This window comes from Enhydra lutris, unplaced genomic scaffold (assembly GCF_002288905.1).
Source record: "Enhydra lutris kenyoni isolate GAN:26980312 unplaced genomic scaffold, ASM228890v2 scaffoldscaffold7, whole genome shotgun sequence".
In the NCBI taxonomy this organism is placed as follows: Eukaryota; Metazoa; Chordata; class Mammalia; order Carnivora; family Mustelidae; genus Enhydra; species Enhydra lutris.
The window spans coordinates 20,856,348-20,879,172 of record NW_019154091.1 but is presented as its reverse complement, the minus strand read 5'-3'; the positions used below and the strand labels follow the sequence as shown (position 1 = coordinate 20,879,172).

Sequence of the window (22,825 nt, the reverse complement as noted above, 5' to 3'; positions counted from 1 at the left end):
GAAGAAGGAGGTCGGTTTCGTTTATCTAATTGGGAAGAAAAAGCTGAATTTCTTGTAACTTGTTTCAGTTCAACTGATTTTGTGTAATTGTAATACAAAGTAATTCTCTGAAAAATTTATCTTAAGGGCTTACTTATTTACTGTAGCACATGACAAGTAATTAGTTATTGATATAACCAGAAGAAATAAATATGTGGCTCAATAAGAACCAAGAATAAAATATAAGTCAAAATAATTTGACAGCAAAATCTCGTATTAACAGTGTAGGCCAGAGAATAAATCTCCCTTACATAATGCTAGCAGTAAATTTACTTACACTTCGCTTCACATCATTACTAATTGTTCCATTAAAATTGAATAGTCAGGAGGGTAAGTAGGAAATGATGTCCTCAAATTTCAAACAAACAACAGGCTATAACTCTATCATTCAGAAATCTAGACTTGTTGATCAATTCTATGAAAAGCAACATTACATATTTGAGAAACTATTTGAAATTCTGGTCAGCAAATATGAACAAAATGTGGTGCACCCACGTTTCTTCTAACATGTGCAAGCTGAAAATGTATATCTTAACTCACATAATTATTCTAAACAGAAATGTCAAATTCCCAATCAGCTGCTTCAGAACATTGATTGCCTAAATACACATATTTAGCTCCATAAAATTAAGAGTTTTGAATTCAACATTAACACGGCTGACTTGGTTTTAAAAGCACAGTATACTGTGATTTTGTGTGTGTGTGCAAGTGAATGTGTGTTTGTATATCGTATTATGGCACATTTTCACATGAAGTGCATATAAAAGACCATTACACATCTAAGTCGCATTCTATTTAGGTTCTAAGAACACATGCTAGGTTGTTTGGAACTGAAATAGTTTGACTACATTAAAACCAAAGCTTATTCATACTGAAACTTTTTTTTTTCTTCAAGCTGCTCTGAAATGGAGAGCTTAGTCTCAGAAATTTAATTTATTTGTGAATTTGAATTGGGATTTACATAATTTCTCTCCTCGCTTTATTTTGAATTTAATCAGTTTCAAAACCATTAAAAAGGTATAAACACACACACGCACACCCACACAAATGTGATGGAGCAATACAATCACTCATGCTGTTCTTGAAAATGAAAGGGACTTGTATTACTTTCTATTGAACAATTTCACTTTTGAAAGACTCTATGGTCTGTTCTCCCTAGTCACTTCCTGATAGTAAAGTGGGGACTTACTGGAGGAACACTGGTAATTTTCAGGTGATTTGGATATCATTTAGACTAGATTACCTTAGTGCCTGATCTAATTTTCAGCCCTCCTTAACTCAGATTTTGAAGTTTCTAGTTTTTGTGCTTCTGGGGTTACACATATTTTCTCATGCTCTTCGGAGGTGCAGGAAGTTGATGGTAGTATCATAAATAAAGAGAATATGTCACTCACTCAAGGGTATGCAACACATGGGAAAGTTGGTGCTTAAATTCCTATCTTCTGTTTCCTAATCTAATGAATGATCTTTCCACCTCAGATCTTCCATATTTTCACTATATTTGTACTTTAACGTCCTAAGCTTTCTGTTAGAGATTCTACTAGGGAACTGATTTTGAGGCCCTAAAATGTTAAGTTCCAGGAGCATGTATAAGACTACAAGAATGTGAATTTTAGAACGAAGACAATTACACCAGCTTTTTAAAGTCCATAAATGACAGTGCATCATGCATTTATTCTTTTTCAGAATTTCATTCAAAGAGTGATAGGGAAATGAAATTTTATTTATTTGGATTATTTTACTCATGAAATTTAAAAGTCACTAGGAAACGGAAGACTGGCATCATATGACGACATGAAAACAGTATTTTAAATCTAATGTCTAGAATATTCATTACTTTTAAAAAGTAAGGGCTTACAAGGGCTAGCAAACCTGAACAGCACCCTAACCACAGCTCGCCTTGCAGTTCTAAGAACACTCACTACAGCTTTCCTTAATATCATAAATTATCCTAACTGAGGTCAATTCTTCATTATTAAATAATTAGTAATAGTAAATATAGCTTAGAATCAGAGCAGAAAAGCATAACAAATATAAGCCATAGTAATGAACTAAGCAATATTACAAAGTACATGACCTTGTATTGGTATATAAAATATCTATATAGCAAATTAGGGGCACTCTCCATAGCTTTCTGGATAATGGCATCTCAATGGAGCCATTTTATTTGCCAAATATGTGTGTGTGTGTGTGTGTGTGTGTGTGTGTGTGTGTGACTTTTAATTTAAAAGCAATATCTCTCCCAAACTAAAGTGTTTTTAAAAGCTCACCATGTTACCAACGCAAAAGTTTACCCCAATGTAAATATTTTATAAATGTTGTACATAACTTGTTTTGCTTTGAAACCCAATTTGTCTTAGGAATAGATATTAACATATTTTAATTTTAGTTCAAAGAGCAGGACTGAGTAGTTTGGATTTTTTAAAACTTTGAATATTAACCCGTAGTATAGGAAATACTGGAAAGAACACACACAACCAAAGAAATCAACCAAAACTAAGGATTACTTTGGAATCTAGGCATAAAAGTCCTACTGGGGAGGATCCAGCATTTAACCCTCTTAATTTAAGCACAGTTCTCGTGATGAACACAAAGTCAGTGGGAAACCAAGGAGCACTAGGGAACACACAGGAGGACCCAATCATGCAGCACTGTCCAAAGTACTGAAGTGGCCTATGACTTAAGCCTCACGGAGTGCCATACTAAGTCCTAGAGAATGACTCGAGAAGTAAGGAAATGACATCTGGAATGCCTTTGACATGTGCCTGACAGAAGTGAAGAAACAGAAGTGCTTGCAAGGCCACCATCATAAATCTGAGTGTGAACATTTCTCTGAACCAATGATTCCTTTATGGTGTAGAAATGAATACACTTCACAATTTTCATTTTAGGTCAGAGGCAGTGCAGCTTGTGTTACAACTGAAAAGAGAAATACTAAAGATAAAAGAAAAAAAGGATGGTGCTGAAAATAAACATGTTCAGCAGCCGTTGTCATTCAACTTACCCAGATGTGCTTTTCATGAGATGGAGAAGGATGGATGGAAAAGAAAAGCACACAAATGTTAATGGATACATTTCAGTCCAAAGAAAGCCATGGAATAAAACAAGAGCATCATTTCAGATGTGCAAAAGCTCAGATATGAGAAAGACATGGTGTCTTTTTTGTTTGTTTGTTTTTTTCACCATGACACACATACTCACTGCGTCCAAAAGCATGATCAGGTTGAGGGCAGCTCTAATTGTTGACTAGTAAGTCTGTCTCTTGAAAATGAGCCACTCTGAAACATGCATGACCACATTTTTCCCAGCCTCTAGTATACCCCGGGAAGAAATCAGGCACTTTATTAAAGAACATTCTTTACCTCAGGCCACTCCTGGCTTGTTTTACAAATAGAAGCAATACTTACAAAACAGTGCTCAGATCCTTATATGGCCTTACATGCTTATTGTTAGAGCTCAAGACAAAGTATGATGGACCCCTGGAGAGGCAGTGACTTAAGAGAGTGCTAGGGGTGAGGGTCAGAATATCTGGGTTCCAGTTCTCATACATGATTTGGTCAAAATTACTAGTAAGTGCTGATATTCAGTTTCTTCACCTTAATCTGGGTCAGGAAGAAATTTTACATTCCAGGTCCATAATTTTAATAGTCTCACACATGTCATAATAATTGTTATTTTTATAAGTATGCATTTGCCAGTCTTCAGCACGTGAGAAAGCATGAAAGAATTTTATCACTCTTGTCCTCCTGCTACATTACTTCCTCCTCCGCTGTTTGAGCTGGCAAAATAAATGGTGTTGGTGACAACTGAGTCTCTTTCTATAGGAATGTTTATTTGGACAGATGTTTATAAATGTTTCTCTGAGGAAAAAAGAAAGCTCGATTGGTTTACCAATATTACCATAAAACATCACAAAACAGCATTAATTTAAATGTAGTTTTTGAGGTAGCCCTCTTGCTCCCTGGATATAGTAGTGGCACTGGGAAAATATGGAATTTAAATAATTCAACAAAAAGCAATGAGAATATTATTTTAAATTTTTCTATACAAGCATAATAGACTAATTCTTCAAAAAATAAAACTTACTACAACTCATAAAATATATTAAGTACAACAAAATATGAAGCAGAAATTCGTATCTCAGAAATTAGGCAAGTTAGTTTCCATTTTTACTGCTCAATCATTGTAAAGAAAAAGGCTGACGTGCAATGGAACACCCTGTACGTGCCTCATCTAAACGCATTCATTCAGAGAAACCAGGTATTGTTTTATTAGATAGGCCTTTGGGAGAATGCATATTCTTTGGCCTTAGCTCCGGCAGAGCTGTGGGAAGCTCTTCAAATTTTCACATGAACAAAACCCATAAATGTCCATACGCATTGGCACCACCATGTTCTAAGAAGTTTAAGGCATCTTTCTTTACATCACACATGCAACAGAAAGAAAACTAAAACCAAAAAGAGATTGCTTCTAAGGTATTAAAATGGCTTTCCTGTCAACATACCTGTGAACTCTTTGGTGGGCTCTTAAAAAAGGCAATTTCTGAGCTCTCCAGGAAAATTGCCAAACGTATTTGGGGCCAGTTATTCCCATGGACAAAATAATCTTTCGCAGCCTACCAGCTATCTAGGAATTGCTCTCAAATAAAACAAGTTGATTAAATCTGCACACAGTGGACTATTAATAACCCTCACATCTTCATTTATCATTTTCAAAAACAGAAAACTTATACCAATAAAAATACCTTAAATATAAAATATAAGAGAAATTATGAAAATAAGCAGGAAACACAGACATAAAGGAGACACTCAAAAAGGACTGTTTCAAGTTCTGATATATTTGTTACCAACTTTTGTAAGCTGTCCGATTTCTCTGAGTCTTTATGAACTTTCTTGTTCTCCATAGTCAATTAATTTAAAGCAATACTGAGCAGTCAGTCATCTCATTCACTAATATTAAGTATTTCCGCTCATGACTTAAATGTTTTGCAAAGGACAAAAAGCTAGAGTCACAAGTGACTCTGACATATGTTGTGGGAATATACTACAAATTCATGTCAGAGAGAATATATATTTGCAGAGTTTTTTCATTTAGATAAAATGTTTACTTTTTCTTCTTTCTATATTTTTTCCTACAAGCAGTTATTTACAACAACACATAACCTCATTATTCTTTTTTCTCTTCACTCCAGATTGTCAAGGTTATGATAATAGCAAGACAGATTCTGTGAAAAATAAATGTTCTTCAGTTAAAGACCACTGTAACAGGCAAGGAACAAGTTTTAATTGACAGAGAAAAAGAACAGGTTTTAAGTTATCACTTAATGAATAAGATCAAAACCAATTATTGGCATGTTTTCCTTGGGAACATCAGCATACATCCAGACACACGGAGACATTACCAGCTAACATATGTCATAGTCCAAAATGGGTAACTGAAACTTTTCAGCTGTCTCACTTTCATCTTCTAGATCTCTTATTGAATGAATGGGCCTTTGCCTGTTTATAAATGAGTCAACTTTGATTGTTAAAACTTCACATGATCAGTAAGTCACAACATGAGCTTCCTATGTGGAATGTGATTGTCTCTCACTTCTCAAGGTTCAAGCCGGTGACTCAGAAAGATTTTAAAATCAGTGATTAACACCGGATTGGGAAGTGAATGGGCAGTAACTGATGTGGAAATGTGCAATAAAGAGAAGATTTCTCTTAATAGGTGAAACTAGAGAATGTTTAAATGCTGACGGCCAAAACACAGAAGAGAACAGAATCTGAAGGCATAAGAGCAAATGAGAAGTCAGCACAACATGACTGAGAAACTGCGAAGTGATGGGTTCGGGCAAGAAGAGAGTATCCTACTTTCCTCTAATAAATCGGGAGAGGGACTAGTGTTAGTTTTTGGGCAGCAAATAATTCAGGGTACCCTGCTGGTTTCTTTTTCTCTCCCTCTGAGACAGACTGCGAGCTCATCTGCAGAAGATGCAGGTTTGAGGACAGTGGAGGTCTCTAACAAAAGTTGCAGAGAATAGAAACAAGATTGGTAAGAGGAAAATATTGCAATTATCGGGCACTGCTGAGTTTCTAAATGAAGCTGGCTCAACTACTTCTTCTCCAGCAGCACAGAGGTGTTCAAACACAGACATGAAGAAAATTCACTGGTGGCCATGAGTATGACATTTGGATACAACCAAATGAAAGAGGTGCAAAAAAATTAGACATTTTTGAGTGTGTTGAAATTATGCACATGGAGTCAAAGCTAAACAGGAAGCAAGAAGAGGACAGAAAGGGGCTAGTGTGCTGAGGTAAAGATAAAATAAATGTTCAGGCACATTTCCAGTTATCTTTATAATTAAAAGGAAATGATTCAGAAGTTTTCAGTAGGGTTCATCATCACCCTACTTGGGAAAACTTTTCATTAATGTTAATATTGATTTCAAATAGCCAAAGTTTGAGATTCTTTTTTTAAAGATCTTATTTATTTGTCAGAGAGAGAGAGAGAGAGAGAAAGGCACAAGCAGGCAGAGTAGCAGGCAGAGGCGGAGAGAGAAGCAGGCTCCCTGGAGCCGGATGCAGGACTCAATCCCAGGACCCTGGCATCATGACCTGAGCCAAAGGCAGCAGCTTAACTGACTTAGCCACCCAGATGTCCCTAAAGTTTGAGATTCTTGAGACTCTTTAAGAGAGGTTAAGAAGTCTTTATTCTTCTAAGAATTCTGCTGTTCATTTGTCTGGTAAATTTAACCCAGTTAGGCCCACGGTTAAAGTTTTGATTATGTAAAATCTGAAACAAAAACATTTATTTTTGTATATACATGTGCAGAAAACATACATATATTTTTTAGTGGAAATCTTTTGGTCTAGAACTATTTTTAAAATAAAACTCTAGCAATGAGATATAGATAACCACTGCCCTTCTTAGGAACATGGAAACAAGGAAGACAACCTTGCTCGATGGCTGGCTAATTTTAAAAAACTGCGGGAAGAGACGGCATCTTCAAAGACCTTATGAAAACCCTATGTAGAGCCAATAAAAGATCCTATATATGCCGGAATAAATGGGGAGAAGTCTTTCCAGATTAAGATGCCAGCATTATATTTAAATGTACCTTAATTAGTGACTTTTTTTTTCTTTTAAAAAAGGAGGTTAATTATCCTTGCTGTTTGATACTGATTTTATAAGTTTCATTGGAATGAATAGCCTAAGATTGATTCAAGCACAGATTTAAATTTCTTACATAGCTTATCTATAAGAAATCATTACTATTCTTTCATCAAACTTTGATATATTATACGTGGCTAAATATATAAATAAAATTAATCTTTAACACAGCTACATCTTGTGCTTTGAAACTACGTTCCCCTTCCAGTGTTAAAAAAAAAAAAAAAAAGGTGTTCGGTTTGAATGCATTTGTTGCTCGTGTTGAAAGACGGGATAGGGTCAGATGAGAAACTAATTATTCTCTATAAAAAATATGCTACCCTTTTTAGAGTATAAAGAGAGTGAGGAGTTCTTTTTTGACTCCCTATATGAAGCATCCAAAATTATACAGGATATTCAAGGTCCAGCTGACAGACAGCCACATGGTTTTAATTGCAGCTTTACCCCGAGATCCCAAATAATTCAGAGTAAAGCTGAGCTCTGGAGGTCCGGACTCTTGTATGGCCCAGGCCCTGGAAAGCTATGTTTCCTCACAGGTAGAGGAAAAAAGCAGCTGATACCTTGAAGGCTTTTTGAAAATTGAAAGAGATAATGAGATGTGTAGAACACCACCTAGAATACGGTCACTGCCCCACGTGCTTATCAGTTATTACATATATAATAGATAATGATTATCATTATTATGCAAAGAATGAGGAGGAAAATGGAACACGATATACGCACACAGGGAGAGAGGAGTAATTACAAATAAGTAATAGATATTAAATATCTTAAGACCATAACATGCAAGATGGGAAGTAGAGAGAGAGAAAGCTGGTGAGATAAACAGGGACCAGACGATGCAGGGACGTATGGGCCATATAAAGGCATCTGGAATTTATCCTAAGGAAACTAAGTAATAATTGAGAGATGTAGGCAGGTTCAGAAACTCAATTTAGATAGATATCTTTAGCTGAAGTGTGAAGAATGGATCATAGGAAGGCAAGATAGAACATGGCTTTACTATGATGGTCTGAAAAAGGAAAGAAGAAAATCAATTCCTTGGAGAGATTTTGAAGAGATGGTATATGAGTAAACAGAGGTGCACAGAGGAAGAATAAGGACAAGACAGACCAAGGGCAAAGACGAAGTCCAGTTTCCTGATTTGTTCATCTGAGTAGAAGTCACTGCTCTAATATCTGTTCTTTTCTTAGGTTTTCTTTCTTTCTTTTTTCATAATATTTTATTATGTTACATTAGTCACCATACAGTGCATCATTAGTGTTTGATGTAGTGTTCCGTGATTGATCATTTACATGGAACACCCCATGCTCCATGCAACACGTGCCCTCCTTAGGTTTTCTTTAGAGTTCTTTCGCCATGCAGCTTCTATTCAGGCATTCAGCTATTCAGAAAATATGTTTTAGTACTCTCAGTATGCCAGGCACTATGATATTAAAAAAAAAAGTAAGATAAAAAGGGTTCTCCTGAGTTCTGTTCTCTGAATTATATGGAGAATCATAGAATTCCAGCGTGGGGACAATTTGAAGAGCATGTAAGTCAATCTCTCATAAAATCTGAATCCCCCATATAATAATTCTGCCACGTACACATACTTGGCAGCTCTACTTTGGACAGAATCATGAGGAAAAACTCTCTTTCCAGGTGGTTAATTCTTTCTTCTCAGATATGTGATTGCTAACAGTTCTCACTTAGATTCAGCTCAAATTTATCCGTAACAACATTGGACTTTTGGCCCAAGGTCTTATCACAAAGATATTGATCATGTTCCTTGGAATAGATGCTGGTTTGAACATATTCACTTGAAGAGTATTTCTCAGAAATTAACACAATACCCAGCTATGTGATCTGTGCAGTGCATAGAATGTGGGCCCTATCAATTGCTTATGGATACTGAAAATCATTACCTTCCTTGTCAGACGTTGCAAACTTGTCTTTATTTATTTACTTATTTTAACAGAAACTGCTATCTCAGGAGTTACAGTTAAGATCCCCCTATACATAGACACACACCATAGCCTCCTATACACAAGTAACTGGTAAGGGTAGTCATGAAATTGGATGGAGATTATATAAACATCCTTATTAAACTTTATCTTGTTTGATCTGGATCTCTATGTAAAGGTCTTCCTTAAACAAAATGATTTCTCTAAAACCTTAACTATGCCTTCCAGCTTCATTCCTGCACAAATCTGATACTCTTATTTAAATCACTTGTGAAAGAGCTGAGTCTAGCCCTCTCTGTGTTATCAGTTCTTTTGTTCAGCCCCTCCGATCACAATGGTCCCATCAGATATAAATCCATTTTGTTAGTTTCAACCCAAGCTGATGTTCAGAAGTGTCATTTACAAAGTAAATGAAATACTTTCTGAACTCAATAAATGGTGTTTCTACAGCATTCTTCCTCCTCTAACATGTCTAGCTTATTCTTAAAGGACTCCATTTACTCTTGGTCACCAGTAATCTCCTTTCTTATTGATCAAAAATAATCTAATAAATGTTATACATTATTTTAGAATCTAACAATGAGGTGACCAGTCTTTAGTTTGGAGAACAACTTTCAAATAAGAACATGAGGTGGCTTTAGGCTTGCAGCACTTTATTATTTTTATTTTTTTGAAACATCATTAAATTATCTTTATTTTGTGTATTTACTCTGTTTTAGACTTGAAATGTATTGTCTGTATCTTGTGTTTACAGCTTTTTTCTTGGAAAATGCAGATTAACGTGTAAATGAAGTTGATTTTACAAAGCAAAAAAAATCGTAGCTTCGTTATTCTAAAAGAAAACAAAATTAAGCTACATAGTTGCAGACTCTTATAACATGCATCCACAATTACACAAGAGAAAACACGAAAACCTATAGGTACTAGTGTAAATAAAAATATTACTTAGCTTATGCTTATATCTATAATTTCTTCCACTGTAGGTGAATGTTAGATAAAATACATGTCTCCTAGTATTTATTATTGCTCTTAGTTTTGTTTTTTGAAATTTTTCTATTATTTGAAAAGAAAAATGGTTCATTCAGCGTTCCAAAGTGTGATTATATTAGTAGAAATAAATATTTAATTTTAAAATGTTGTCATTATCTATTCCAAATACTTTTGAGCTCTTTCCCTATAATAATAATTCTCCCATTCTCCTAAATATTTTGAGTATTCAGTTGTCCTTTAGAAATGCCTTTCTAACTTGAAATCTAAAAGATATTTATATAGACATAGGTAATATACATGTATAGGTATATGTATATATATGTGTGTGTATGTATGTACATGTAAAAATGTATGTATACACACAAATATATACATGCATGTATATACACCCAAACACAGACACACATACACACACACGCTACTCTTTGCCTAACATATTTTTCGGTCTAAGAAAATAAATATTAAAAAATCGGTAAGTGTAAGTGGGTATTCTGAAGAACCAGATTTTTCAGAAAATAATTTTTGTCTCACAGTTTACAATAATTTGAGTTGACAAAGATAAGTTTCCATAAAGTAGGGAGAAGGAAAATGTCTTTTTTGGTGGACCAACTTCCAGTCTAATTTTTATTTAAGATGAAAATTGCTGGGGCACCTGGGTGGCTCAGTGGGTAAAGCCTCTGCCTTCGGCTCAGGTCATGATCTCAGGGTCCCGAGATCGAGCCCTATGTCTCAGCCCCATGCTGAGCAGGGAGCCTGCTTTCCCCTCTCTCTCTGCCCGCTGCTCTGCCTACTTGTGACCTCTCTCTCTGTCAAATAAATTAATAAAATCTTAAAAAAAAGATGAAAATTGCTAGCCTTTAATGTATCAGTTTATCTTTAAGCATTTATTATCAATACATATGTATTTGGAAGTATTTATGTACATAGAATTGGATGACAAGGCAAAGGTAGCTCTCGCTCAGTGTATGTAGAGAAGACATGCTTGCAAAGTTTCAAGTTGGAAACTGGGACGCATTTTCTCAGAGAAATATTGAGAACATTAGGTTTAGGTTCTGAAATATCCTACTTTATTAGATTGTTTTGAGTTGAGTTCCCAGAGTGTTCTCCTGTGGTCGGTCATGTCTGTATTAAATGAATTTTTGACTATAACTGATGGATCCAAGTGCAAGTATCAGTTCCACATGGAGCTAATTACATGCTTTCTCCCAGGAACTGAAAATTTGGAATGGGGTGAAACAGAAAATATGAGCTCTTGACAACCCTCTAGAGAAATATTTCATAATCTCTTACTGTTGAAATTTTGGAGTTGTCCTGTCTCTGTTGTTTCTGAAATCTCTGAGATTCTCTAATATCCTACCACAAATTCTCCCTTTGCTTTCTCTAACCAGATTCAATTCCTATAGCATGCTTACAGAATAGATTTTTGCAGAAGAAGCAAAGACATTTACCTTCCATATATATAACATTACTTACATGGCAAAATGTATTCAAAGCTTCTAACACACATCTTACAAATTAACCTCTGGAATATAACTCATTTTTAAGTTTAACTTGGCACACAGATATTTAATAAATACTTATTGAATGAATCAATGTTGTGGAATTTATGTAATACCTTTCATTATGAATATTTTTCAGTGATATTTATTTTACTTAGAGATATGCAAACTCTGAACCTTCCAAATGCCAAAGATTAAAAGTGCAGAATCTCAAAACACATTAAAGATTATGCACTGAGGAAGACCCTTAGGATTGCAATGGAAATAAATTAACTAAATCTACAGAGCTTCACTTTTATGTCTTTGAAGTTCTAACATAAAGATTCACTGGTAATGATTAACTATGACTGCCATGCTCCAAGGATAAAACCGCTTCTCTGGAGGATGCTGCTGATAGCTGAGTTGGAATGTTAATTTCATTTTAATGATGTTGAAAAGTTGATTTCAAATCCATATTCATTTAGCAATGATATCCACTTGGAAGAATATAGCATACTTAACATAATAATAATGCATTACGTATATTATAACTAAAGATTGAAAATGATAAATTAGTATATCAATATTAATATGGGATTTTTCAATTTATGTCTCAAGATACAAAAGATCTCAGTATGCATACACATCTCAATAAAAAATTACATAGTGTAAAAATGCAGGAGGAAAATTCTTATAAAAATTAAGATAAAAATTTCAGAATTTATATTTCTGGAGATAAGTAACCATTCACAGGGTATTCTGTCAATTTTAATATGTTCACTGCCTATCAAGGACTGTCATGAGGGTTAGACCAGTGTATCACTACTGAAACAGATAACTTCATCTTTCATCTTAAAGTCTCTAAGCGTCTTAGAATTAAAGTTGAGTCTAGAGATGAACAATTTTTAAGTCAAAACATGTAAAACAGTTCAGACTAACTAGTCTTCAGATTGCAAGTATAAAGTAGAAAAAAGAAAAAAGGAGAAAAAGAAAAGTAGAAAAAGTAGGAAAAAAAGTAGAAAAAAAGTAGAAAAAAGAAACAAAAAATTTGAATAGAAATACTTATGATATTTCTGAACCCCAAATATAAAGAAAAAAATCTTAAAACTTTCATTGAGAGGGAGAGAAAAGAAACCCTACATGTTATATACAAAAGAATGACAATAAAGTGATACTAGATATAACTAGAAGCAAGAAGAATAGTACCTTTAAATTTTGAGGGAAAATTACTTTGAACCATTAGTTTTACACTTTTGGCAATTATCAACTAATGTTCTATGTGACATATATTTCCAGATCTCTAAAAACTCAGGGAGATTGCCATACACCCTACCATAGCTTTTCTAGTGATGGTGATATGGAAAACTGTCAACTATGTACATTCCAGGAAAATAAAGGCAAGAAATATGATGAGATATTAATACATTTAAACTGAAATGTTACACTTTGAAAATTCTTTTAGATGTTAATCACATAAAATTTCATTTCCTTCCTAGTGAGTTCATAGTCCTTGATGCTAGAGAGACACATTTACCTAATCATAATATCACAGATGCTATTTTTTGGATAGGTGGGGATTATACTTGCACACTTTGGAAGCCTGTGACGATCCAGCTCTTTCCATGTCAGGTTTTCTAATTTTGGGCTTCAGTGTTGGGAAGCCCCCATTTTTGCCATATTTGTCAGTTAAATTCTAACAGCTCAATTGGTAATAAAGTTGACATTTTGATCTCTGATTGCCTGACTCCATTGTCTATTATCAAATTCTAAACGTAGGCGAAGAACAGAGTTTCTAATTATTGGGTCCTAAAAAGACCCACAATCTCTAAGGAAAATTTGGGGAGTTAAATAACATTTAGAAATTCAGCACTGAATAATCTACATAATTGTTGAATCAATATGTTGTACATTTGAAACTAATATAACATTGTATGTTAGTTATACTTCAAAAAATATTATGCTCAGACAAAACAACAATAAAAAGAAATTCAGATTTTGATGGGCCATGTAAGTCTGTGACCTTGCAATAGTTTCTCTCATGCCCCAGTTACCTCTTGTAGTGGTGTGGTTGGCTTTAGTTGGCCATCTTGAGCAAGTAGCTATAGATCTTAGATTAGAACACTGGGTAGAGAACTAAGAAGGATGAATAAGTTCCTAAAGATCAGGGTGACAGGTACAAAAGGGGAGAGGTGAAATTCTCAGGTCTAGGTGCTCATAATGTGAATTTTAGAAATAGAGATGCCATTTAGTATGTGTTAAGTCAGAGAAGGTGCCTGGAGTCCACTGAAATCAAACAAAGGATGATGGACAAGATCTCAGAAAGCTGTGATACTCCAGAAGGAGACCATATCAACAGAACCATGAGAATCACAATTTTCATATGGAGAGAACATATTGAGAATAATAAATGACCCAGTGCTTAAAGACTAGGAGAGCCATATCATGAGGCTGCAGAAAAACTGTTCAAATTGTAGTGGGGAAGACCAGAAATTAATGTGAAATACCTGAAGAATCACTAGATGAGTTTCAATGTGATGCAATTATTGTAGGTATTAACTGTACACTACATAAACCTACTGGAATAATTAATGTAATTGAAGTTTTAAAGGAAAGAACAGTAAAGATAAGGCATAGTAAAAGCAAACCAGACAGAACAATAGTAGACGGACTTCAGGCCTAGCTAAGATGCTGCTCTGATGGAACAGCACCTGCATGATAATATCCAACTCGGGAAGGAAAAGGTCAACAAGATTTTCTTTAGAAGATCCACTGTTGTACTATTCCTATGTCTAATCATAGGGAAATAACTAGAAATACAAGAAAAAAAATGCCTACATCACAAAGCAAAGTAAAAGTAGAATGATAGAATGAAGTAGGGACCCAGACCCAGTAAGCTTTTCAAACCTATTTGTGCTTAATTTGTTGGATGGAAAATGTGCCTCAAATTAGACCTTTGTTTGGAACTGCCAACGTCGCAAATTTCTGAACTTTGCAAGAATTTGGAATATCTTGAATGCTGTTCTCTGAAAGTATCTCCCACATATGGTTTTTTAAAAATGTGTCATAATTAACTTCTTGAGATAAAATTTCTCTCAATTAAGTTTAAATTCACAGATTATCAACTGTAGATACCTGATATGCTAGCAAAGTTGAAAAAAACATATTTTTCTTCAGCTCTGCTTATTGCCACTGAGACTGATGAAGCTCTGATATAAACTTTGGGACAGTGAACATAGGTCTACACCAAGTACTTTGTCCTGGAATCATCATTTGGCTTAGTCAGTGGATAGACCATAAAGAAACAATTGTTAGGAAGCTACAGTCATTGCAACTATGCACATAAACCTATAGTGTTCCCTATTTCGAAAGAAATTGTTCCATTTTTGCTTTAGTTTTTTTTTCTTCAGTAAAATGTACCTGAATTTTTTCTCCATCTTGAAAGACCAATAAACATGAAACAATTGATCTTGTCTATCTTATAAAACTCATTACATGAAGACACTTCACTCTGTGGTAATCTAGAAACCAAGGTGCAGGGTCATTCGAGTCCTGATAAGGGTTAGCACTTATATACATCTCATAAATACTGGTTACACATTTATACTCCTGAGGTTCTTGTCATGGAATATTCAATAATAACATAAATACTTCTGTTCTTCCATTAATCAACTCTGTCTTGTCTTGCTGGATTCATTTTAACCCATATACCATTATCCTATAGGAAATAACTGTACTGAGAAATGTTATCCTTTATTATAACATAGAATGCTCTTAATATTCTTCTTAATATTAAAGACAAGTATTTTCTTTAACACATTTTAAAGTTATATTTGGCCAAAATATTTTGCAAAATAAAACTCAAAAGTCAAGCATAGTAAAATCTTCAAACCAAATCTAGAACTAAAATCAGTTTCTGACTAAGAGGGTAGTTGGGATTTGAGAAATAATTCCATAAAATTAATATTAAATCAATCCAACAGTGTTTAAAATTAATAATAGATAAAATTTAAATACATTAGCCTTAAAACTACCACATAATGAGAAATGTTGAACTTCATAACTGTTTAAAAAAACATTAATTTGGTTCAAAAACCACCAATGAAATATATTATTTGCCTCAATATCACCCTTCTATGCAATGTGAAAACTGGTCAAGTTGCCATTATATATAAATATTTCATTATGGAAAAAACCAAAATTACCTTTTAAGTGAAATAGACCAAGTTCATTTGCCAATCTGGATTTTAATTAATCTTATTCCTTTAGACGTAAAGTAATTTTAAATAAATAAAATTGGAAGTTCTTTAAACTTGAAATAAATTCTAAAGAATCTAGTTTTTCTCATTAAAAAGCCATAAAATTGAATAAAGTATTCCTTGATAATAATAAATAAAATGAAGAGAGTTTGAACAGGTTGTGATAATATTTAACTATATTTTTGAATGATCAATAATGAAAGAAGAAATATTTACTGCTACTGAATGCAACTGAGCATTTGATTGTATTCAAGAAATAATGCTCTCAAGGTCACTTCTTTATTTCTGTACAGTGTTTCTATTAAATTTGGATACACATATATGCATATATAATTTTATTAAGTAGAAAACTAATGAAATAATTAGGCTAGTGAGCTCTTCTACAACTTGCAATTTCCTCATTATTAGTAAACATCTGTAATCTGTAAAGCAAATGAAAAGGTAAAATATGAATTCAATTGATTATCCCAAATACTATAACCATATGAGCATATCTGTTAAAATAATGGTAACTAGAGCAATGAATATCATTTCATAGGAAAGAAGGTAAACATGAAAACTACAAACACAATGTAATAAATACTTGAGAAAGAGGAGAGGAAAAGGAGTAACCAATAGATTCGGGGATAGAGAAATCATTTGGCTTTTAAAGAACATGTTTTATAGGTACTATTTCATCACTGAAAATGCTACTTTGTATTTTAAAAATATGTTATTTATAGACCCACTAGCTTTCTAACAGCTGCTGGGACTCAAAATTTGCCAATTTTGCAAGTCATTTAAATGTTCCATATTACATGTGAATGAGAAGATACACTATCAGTTTCCTGACAGATGCAAAACAATCTGCTCTGGGTCTAAAATAAGTTTATGTTCAATCAGAAAGAGAAATATTCTCCTTTTAAGTACTCCAATTTAAGAGGAGGTACTTGAATTGTAAGAGGAAACAAAGTTGGATGGTATAGGTTCCCATTTTATTGTACCAATTCATTACTGGATTTAACATCAAATAGATTATTATATTACTTATGAGGCTACATTTAAATATTTTAAATATATACGTGTTTTGCAATAAATGCATTGGTCTCTCAGAATAAACCATTTATTTCTATCATAGGCCAAACATCTGTATACCTATTTCAAACTGCAGCCCAGCAGAACTAGGAAATTCCAGCACTGAGAAGTTTTAGGGAATACCAGGACAATAATGGCTTTGGTCTATGGTTTCCAACTACCCTCTTTTTAATTCCCCACAAATAACAGAGTCAGTAAAAGCTAGAAAAAGGAAGAAGAAAATCTCCAAACCTACTTTTTCTTCAGTCTTCTATCCTTCTCAGCTTGAGTTCCAAGTTTGCCTAGCCCCAGGGACTCCTGAGCTGCAGCCTCTGTCTCCATAAAGCCTCCTGTGAAGAAGTAACTATTCATATTAGGGTTGGATACATTATGTCAGTTCTGAAAATAAATTTTTAAAAGTGAGTTGGTCAACATTTCAGTATTACATATTCTTTTTTCTTTCTTAGATTGTCTTTATATTCCAACCCAACATGCATAAAATGGCATGGGTGCATAAATGAACATACACTGAGAGAACGAAAAGAAAAGGTACCCTATTAGCCTCCTATTCAACTGCGTCCAGTAGCAACATGATACATAATAAACGCATTGACAAATACAGTCTGCCAGCTTCCAGGTCCATTTTTCCTCTTATGAAAAACAAGAGCAAATATGGGTGTAATGAGTGAGGTTTTTTTCAACATTTGAAAAATATGACACATTTTATGTATAATGGGATGGATGATAGCCCAAGGAACCCATTCAGGAGCATGTCTTTAATTCCAAGTCAAGGAAATGAAGAGGCATTTGCTGACTTCTAAAGATCTTTTCTATCCTGCTTTTGGAATCCTCTTTTCCTCACCTGGCTGACTGCTAAATCCTTCCGTCTAAGCCTTACTTCCAGAACTTCTTATGTTCTGGCAGGTTTCCTTTTGTTTTGTAAATTTTATAATTATACCTGGAAAAAAATCATGTCTTTAGAAGATCTTAGTAAGAACTGCTTTTACCCAGCATGCCATAGATTATTTAGTGTGGTGTCATTTTTATTAGCGCTGGAAAATATGCAATATACATTACATGGCAAGGAAAAGAGGGAAGAAAAAAAAGTATGCTGGGCATGAAACACAGAATTACACATTTTACAATGCACTTATTTCATTCAGGACCCATACACATAATTAATTCATAAATTCTAGTTAAAATTGAAATATGAGAACTTAATCCTGAGCTCTATTTTCTCTTATATTTACTATATGCAAAAAACATGAAGCCAAGGTAAATGAAAAAATGTTCACTATTTTTAAGTGGGTTAAGGTATACATATTTTTTAAGTGTAAGGGATTAAAAATTCCAGTTAAGCTCAAGATTAGGTAGAAAGACTCAAGCTAATACGAACCCTTACAAAGACTACACAGACACACAAATGTCACCAATATATCAATAAATACAATTATTAAGGTTAATTTTTACCATTCTGTCACTGTAATTTCCCAGCTTCACTTCTGCAGGGTTTGACCAGGTTATGGTTTTTCTAGTGAAATGAAATATCTTATTAAAGCACCAGTGACAAACTTTGTTGTCACTGTTTTTCATAATTTATTTTTAGCAAACAATCTATAATACTTGATGCTATAAATTCTGGAGCATTGGTATAAATGTTAATCTCATAGCCTAATAACTGTTACTGAACTGTAAAATTATAACAAAGTCCTCTTTAATTGAAAACACACTGACTGTTGTCTAGATCTAGTCAATAATTTTGAATCTGGGTACCAAAGTTTATTTTATTCAGTTATGCACATGTGCAATTAATACCTAAATAACTTATTATGTAAGAATGTCATTGTTGGTACCATTAGGAAAATCATCCACTGGCTGACTGAAGGACTCTTGGGGGTCATTTTTAAATGTGAGATTTTCCACTTATGCACAGTGAGTGGGTATTTTCATTTTATTTCTCTCATCAGTGTACTTGCCTTACTATATATCCATAAATTATTATTCACAGTCTGCAAGTAACAATAAAATTGTTCTCTTGAAATGGAAATGGAAATGGAAATGAATGATTCACTTAAAAGTTAAAAAATTCTTGATCAGTCCAGATGGGAACATAGAGATTGATGAGGTAGACCCATTAGGTTAGACAAGACATTTCGACAACCAAGTGGCTGTATGAATCAGGCTTTCTATTTTTTTCTGAGCAAAGAAGAACATCTAAATTATTTTTTTTCAAGACCCCAACACTTTAATTAGCAAAAATAACATTTTTAAACATATGATAGCTCTGGGAGGGAAAAAAAGACAGCTCTGGAAGAATATTGTGAGTCAAATCTAGACCCAGAAAATAAAAGATAATAGAATTTGTTTCTCGTAAATAAAACCATAAAAATAAAAATGAGGAGCTTAGAAATACTATGAATACTTCAAAATCTAATATCCTTTGAATACAGCAAGTAATAGAGAATTACAGATATCTCCTGTTTCAAAATAACATTTATGGCCATAGTAGGTAAAATTATTTTTAAGGATCATATGTAGGACAGTACCCTTAAGCAGGAGCAAACGTATAATCAGGTGCATTTTTTAGCCCAATTAAAATATTTCTGGATAAGAACCTTCTTTCATAGAACTGATCCAGCCAAGTTCAGGTTCCAGCTATTGGTAAAGATAATCTCAGCCAAACCAGCTGATGAACTCTTACTCTGTGGATGATCATCTGACTCTGGAGATAGTCTGTCTCATCCTTGTCTAGGTAGTAGTGGGTTCATATGGCTGTATGGACTTTAGGAATATCTGCCCATTTATCTATACCAAAATTTTATTCACTAGTCATACAGAAGCACTTGAAATGTGGCTGGTCCAAATTAATTGTTGGAAGTATAAAATATACATAGGCTTTTGAAAATGTAATGCAAAAAAAAAGAGAGAATATAAGCTATCTAATAATTTTATGTTGATTACATGTTGAAATATTCTGATATATTTACTTAAATAATTATTGAAATTTATCTCACTGGCCTTTTTTACTTTTCTTAATATAACTCGTAGAAAATTAAAAAATTATACATGTGACTCACATCTGTGGCTTGAATTGTATTTCTGCTGGACAGCTCTCTCTAAACGGTTCTGTTCTAAACTGGAGACAGTACTGATCTCCAGAAGGAAATTAGTACTTGCGTATGTTGATGGGGGGAGGGAGGCACATTTTCCAATGTCGCAGTAACTGCAAAGGGAAACTGACACATATCAGTTAGGGAACTAGGATTCTAAATTCTTTAATGAGTAGAAAATCCTTTAGCTTGTCCTTAAAATGTCAAGAGTGATCCTGATATGAAACTCTAGCCTGTGGAAGCTAGGGGTTACCCACTCTCTGGGAGGTTCATTAGGAATGTGAAGAGAGCATCATTAACTCTCTACCTTCTCGTGGCACGAGGTGCTCAGGCATTGAAGGCTTTAGTTTCATGACTCATTGGATTCCTCAGATAATAAATTGCTTATCACTTTGTCAGTGGTCACCTAGTAGTTGTGCATGCAAATACCCAAGTCCAAATCCCTGCCTTCAGTTAAGTTCTCTGGGGTATCACTAAGCATACTTACTTTGGTGAGGTCTTTGAGGAGCTGGAATTGTTGGACACAGGACCACTCCGAGGATGTGAGGGTCCCACTCAAGTATTTTTTTTCCAGCTTGTTTTATATATAAACTTTTAGTTACTCCAAATCAGCAGGACAACACCCTAGTGGTCCAACATCATACAATAGCGTTCTAGACAGCAGGAGTGAGTGACTCATTTGTCAGATCACCCTCCTGCAACCAGAATTGGGCCACTGGCCCGGAATCACCTCATGGGTGTAAGTCTCTGGGCTCCCTGAGATATCTGGCTGAACCCAAACATGGGAAAGAGAATCAAGGTACATTCTGAAGGGGAGAAACAGGGACTCAGATCCACATTGTTTGCTTGGATCAGGCACCATGCCCAGATGGCACTACCTCCCTAGTTTCTCCCAGGGTCCGAAAGGTTAAAAAAAAATTTTTTTTTTCAGTGCTTCCAGTGATTAGACTCACAGGTCCAAATCTTGGCTTCTTGGCTAAGAGTGTCCTGTCCAGATAGCACAGCCAGCCCCAGACTCTCCCAGTTACAGAGAGATAACAGAAAATTCCAAGAAGGGTACTGCAAAGTGTGAGGCTTTGTATGACCCTGGCCAAGGAATTCAGTAAAGGACCCTCACTCATAGACTTAGATCCATGAATGGTACTGGTTGCAGCTATCTGTTCATCTGAACTATGAGGGCAAATATCTCTATGTTGGTTGGTCCTTAGATTCCTTTCAACTTAATTTATTTCAGGTTGGCCCTTGAAGTACAAGACTATAGGAATTTCTAGCCAAAACCCGCATTGCAAGGTCTGTACCTCTCCATTTGTCCAACAGACGTCCCTGTCCTTGTATTTAAAAAGGGAGTTTTAATTCCAGAGAGAAGAAGACTGCCCACTGGTGGCTTCATCTTTTCTTTCATCTGACCTTTCTTTAGTATTAACTCATAGCATTCACTTGGATTTAAATACACTTTGAGTTTATAAATGGTTACTTAATTGCTCTCTGTTAGTCTGTTAGCTCTCTGAAAAATGCACCTAGACATAGGGCCTGGCTCATAAAGTGTAATAAATACACTCACAATGAAAGCTAAATAGTGCTTTCTTCAAAGAAAGGCCCTTTCACCATGCAGAGCATGAGTCATTTGTAATTGGTACTTTTTGGAATTTCTATTTTATCTGTTGGCTCCAGAGCATCTAGGAAAATCTAAATTTTGGGGTAAAGGCCAGCACAAGCCACCCAAATTTCATGTGTAGAAAGGTGCTTGCTGAATAACTCTGGTACAATATTGATGCTGTTTTTGTCATTATGAAGGTATTCTCTACATTATGATAATTATAGTATGTCAGTGAGTTCAGGCAACTATAATACAATCTGGCAGATGACCATAAAGGAAAGAGAACTGCAATTTAGGAGTCAAAAAAATCTCTTGAAAATGTATTTCTTTTCACTTAAGGAAATTCTCAAAAGAAGTCTCTATCTATCTATCTAGTATTTATTTTTACTCAGTTATATATGTACTTTATACACCCAAAATTGGGGACACTGCCTGTTCCAATTTAATATATTTTTCTGGTTTTTTTTTTTTTTCTTTCCCACAGCTTTGTCACATTTGGTTCTATTGGATCAATTCTCCATTTTTGAAAATCTCTTCATCTGATTTCTTTTCACCTCTCTTACAATGTCTGTCAATGGCCTCTTTTCTTTATCCTTATCATTCACAACATCAGCTAGGATGGTCATGTGCGTTCTGTTCTTTTTCTCTTTATAGTCATTATAATTGGGGTTCTCTGAAGACCTGAGAGGGTTGGGTGTTTCCCAGGTAGTAAACCAAAGAATGTATTAAGATCATATGGAGAGATATTTTTGAGAATAGTTTTCAGGAACAACTCTATTTTTTTTTTCATTTGTGTTTTCTGTCCATATCAGTAATCCATAAATCAGATACCTGTGTTATTGAAATACTCATGTCAAGTGACTGGGGATGTATTGACCAAAGACAGAGGAGTCCTAGTTATGCCACCAGAGATCTTGATCCAAGGTGGCATCACTCCACTCGTTAGCACTGTAATAGGAGGATTATTCAACCAGTTATAAACCCCACTAAATTTTTCCATCACTGAGACCCCATTTTGACATCTTGTCCACAGGGATGCCATGAGTCACAGCTCACCCACTGCCTTTTCTGTTCTGTAACTGAGTAACTTTGTCAGAAAAACAAACTCGTGTCATCTGACATGGTTATTTTTAACACAGTTTAATTTGCTTTCCTTCAAAATAGGTTAGTGCCTTCGGATAGAATTAAAAGGCAAGCC

General features: G+C 34.5%; 1 protein-coding gene across 4 annotated transcripts in view; it reads right to left on the bottom strand.

The window, feature by feature from the left end:
• Positions 1 to 22,825, bottom strand: part of LOC111142065 (PTPRF interacting protein alpha 2) — a 492,908-nt gene that overhangs the window by 41,405 nt on the left and 428,678 nt on the right. For 3 of the 4 annotated variants that reach the window (XM_022495008.1, XM_022495010.1, XM_022495012.1), the window contains one exon: positions 17,177 to 17,270. In XM_022495008.1, coding sequence (XP_022350716.1) covers positions 17,177 to 17,270 — 94 coding nt within the window. Of the gene's footprint in view, positions 1 to 3,043; positions 3,053 to 17,176; positions 17,271 to 22,825 lie in introns of all 4 variants that reach the window. The other variant, XM_022495009.1, reaches the window with a different exon arrangement.